This window comes from Volvox carteri (genome assembly GCF_000143455.1).
Source record: "Volvox carteri f. nagariensis unplaced genomic scaffold VOLCAscaffold_137, whole genome shotgun sequence".
Taxonomy (NCBI): domain Eukaryota; kingdom Viridiplantae; phylum Chlorophyta; class Chlorophyceae; order Chlamydomonadales; family Volvocaceae; genus Volvox; species Volvox carteri.
This window is the reverse complement of record NW_003307680.1, coordinates 81052-82809: the sequence shown is the minus strand read 5'-3', so window position 1 is coordinate 82809 and position 1758 is coordinate 81052. Positions and strand designations below refer to the sequence as shown.

General features: G+C 52.6%; 1 protein-coding gene across 1 annotated transcript in view; it reads right to left on the bottom strand.

Annotated features, from left to right (window-relative positions):
- Positions 1–898: 898 nt before the first annotated feature.
- The window catches only part of VOLCADRAFT_100686 (uncharacterized protein), a gene marked incomplete at both ends in the record, with an annotated part of 4204 nt that continues 3344 nt past the window's right edge, over positions 899–1758 (bottom strand). Inside the window, 2 exons of the mRNA XM_002959216.1 lie at positions 899–1002; positions 1110–1188. Coding sequence (XP_002959262.1) covers positions 899–1002; positions 1110–1188 — 183 coding nt within the window. The remainder of the gene's footprint in view (positions 1003–1109; positions 1189–1758) is intronic.

Here is a 1758-nt window from a genome sequence, read left to right as displayed (position 1 = left end):
GCGATCTGCTATCGCTGCATATCGCATATCGCATAAGATGCATACGTGCATATGAAGCAGATGAAGCATATGAAGCATATCATGCATATGTGCGTGTGCACGTATCGTGAAGTGCGTGTGTTGAAGTCTGCACGTTGAAGTTTGCGATCTGCTATCGCTGCACATCGCATATCGCATAATATGCATATGTGCATATGAAGCATATGAAGCATATAATGCATAGGTGCGTGTGCACGTATCGTGAAGTGCGTGTGTTTAAGTTGGAACGTCGAAGTTTGCGATCTGCTATCGCTGCATATCGCATATCGCATAAGATGCATATGTGCACATGAAGCATATGAAGCATATGAAGCATATGAAGCAGCCGAAGAAAAAAAGAAAAAAAGCGGCGCGCAAAAAGAAAAAAAGCGGCGCGCTAGGGGTTGAACCGACGACTTGGTGGACTAGAGCGCGCTGTTCGCGCGAGAGGGCCGTAGCTCCGTCGCTGCGTGCGTTGCACGGCGGTTAAGGGCGTACGTTACGTTACAGCATAGCGCGTACGGCATAGCGCATACGATGCGTACGGCGTGTATGTCACACACGCATTTCGTAGGAAAATTAAGCCGGCAGAGCCTAGCACGCAAATTTAGCCTGTCGGGCAGTGTGAAGCGCTCGCGCGGGAATCGAACCCGCAGGGGGCTCCACACATTGGTGAGCGGGTCCCCATTCCTTCCCGTAGGGAGCGAGCGTGTCGTCCGGGGTGTTCCCCGGACGCTGTCATTTAACGCCGTACAGTGGCGTACGTACACTGGCAACCAGCCCTGGGATGGCTACAGTGGCGGGTTGCAGCTTCACTCTCAACTACCCCTGGGATGGGCAGGTATAGCGTGCTTCCGGCTCGAGTAGTATACGTGTCAGATCAGTCATCTGCTCCAAAACGGATTCGGCTTGGCTCGCTTGCGGACGGCTTCCGTGGTGGAAGATTACGTGGTGGAAGATCCGGAGGTGAGGGTGCAGGAGCAGCTGCGTAGCATTGCACAGCATGTGGCTGCACGTGCAGCTGCATGCTGTGTAGCATCACGTGCAGCTGCATGCTGCGCAGTGTTACGTAGCTACTCCTGCACCCTCACCTCCGGATATTCCACCCCGTCTTCTTCCACCACGGAAGCCGTTCGCAAGCGAGCTAAGCCGAATCCGTTTTGGAGGTGACTGATCCGATATGAAGGTCGACAGAGGTGGACACGTATAGTAATGGAGACGTTAAGAATAGCAGGTCGTGAACGGCGGAGAGGGCGAAAGAAACGACAGTGACAAGGGAAATTGCGAGAATCGTCAAAGCGTAAGAGCGAAGAACGGTGCGGTATGAAGCGCGTACGGCATTCATTTCGTCGCGGAAGCGCGTTCTGAAGCGCGCATGGAATTATGCGGCAAAGCGCGCGTTGAATTCCGCAGCTAATTGTACGTTGAATTGCGCGTCGAATTGCGGGTATAGAGCTGTGCGAATCGCGCAGTATGAAGCGCGTACAAAGTGCAAGGCGGCGGCTGGTAACAGGTGTAGTCGGGATACAGTTTATTTGCTTTACGTTCTATTGGGAACACGTTATATTGAGAAGTACAAAATGCAATACTAGAGGCGGAGGAATTGGATATGCAAAGTTGGCGCCGCAACAGAAATAAACGCACAAGGCCCGGCACCGCGCAAACGTGGATGTGCACAATTTTGAAGATGCGCACAAAGAGGAGTCGAGCCTGCCTAGGTAGATCGGATAGCATTAATGT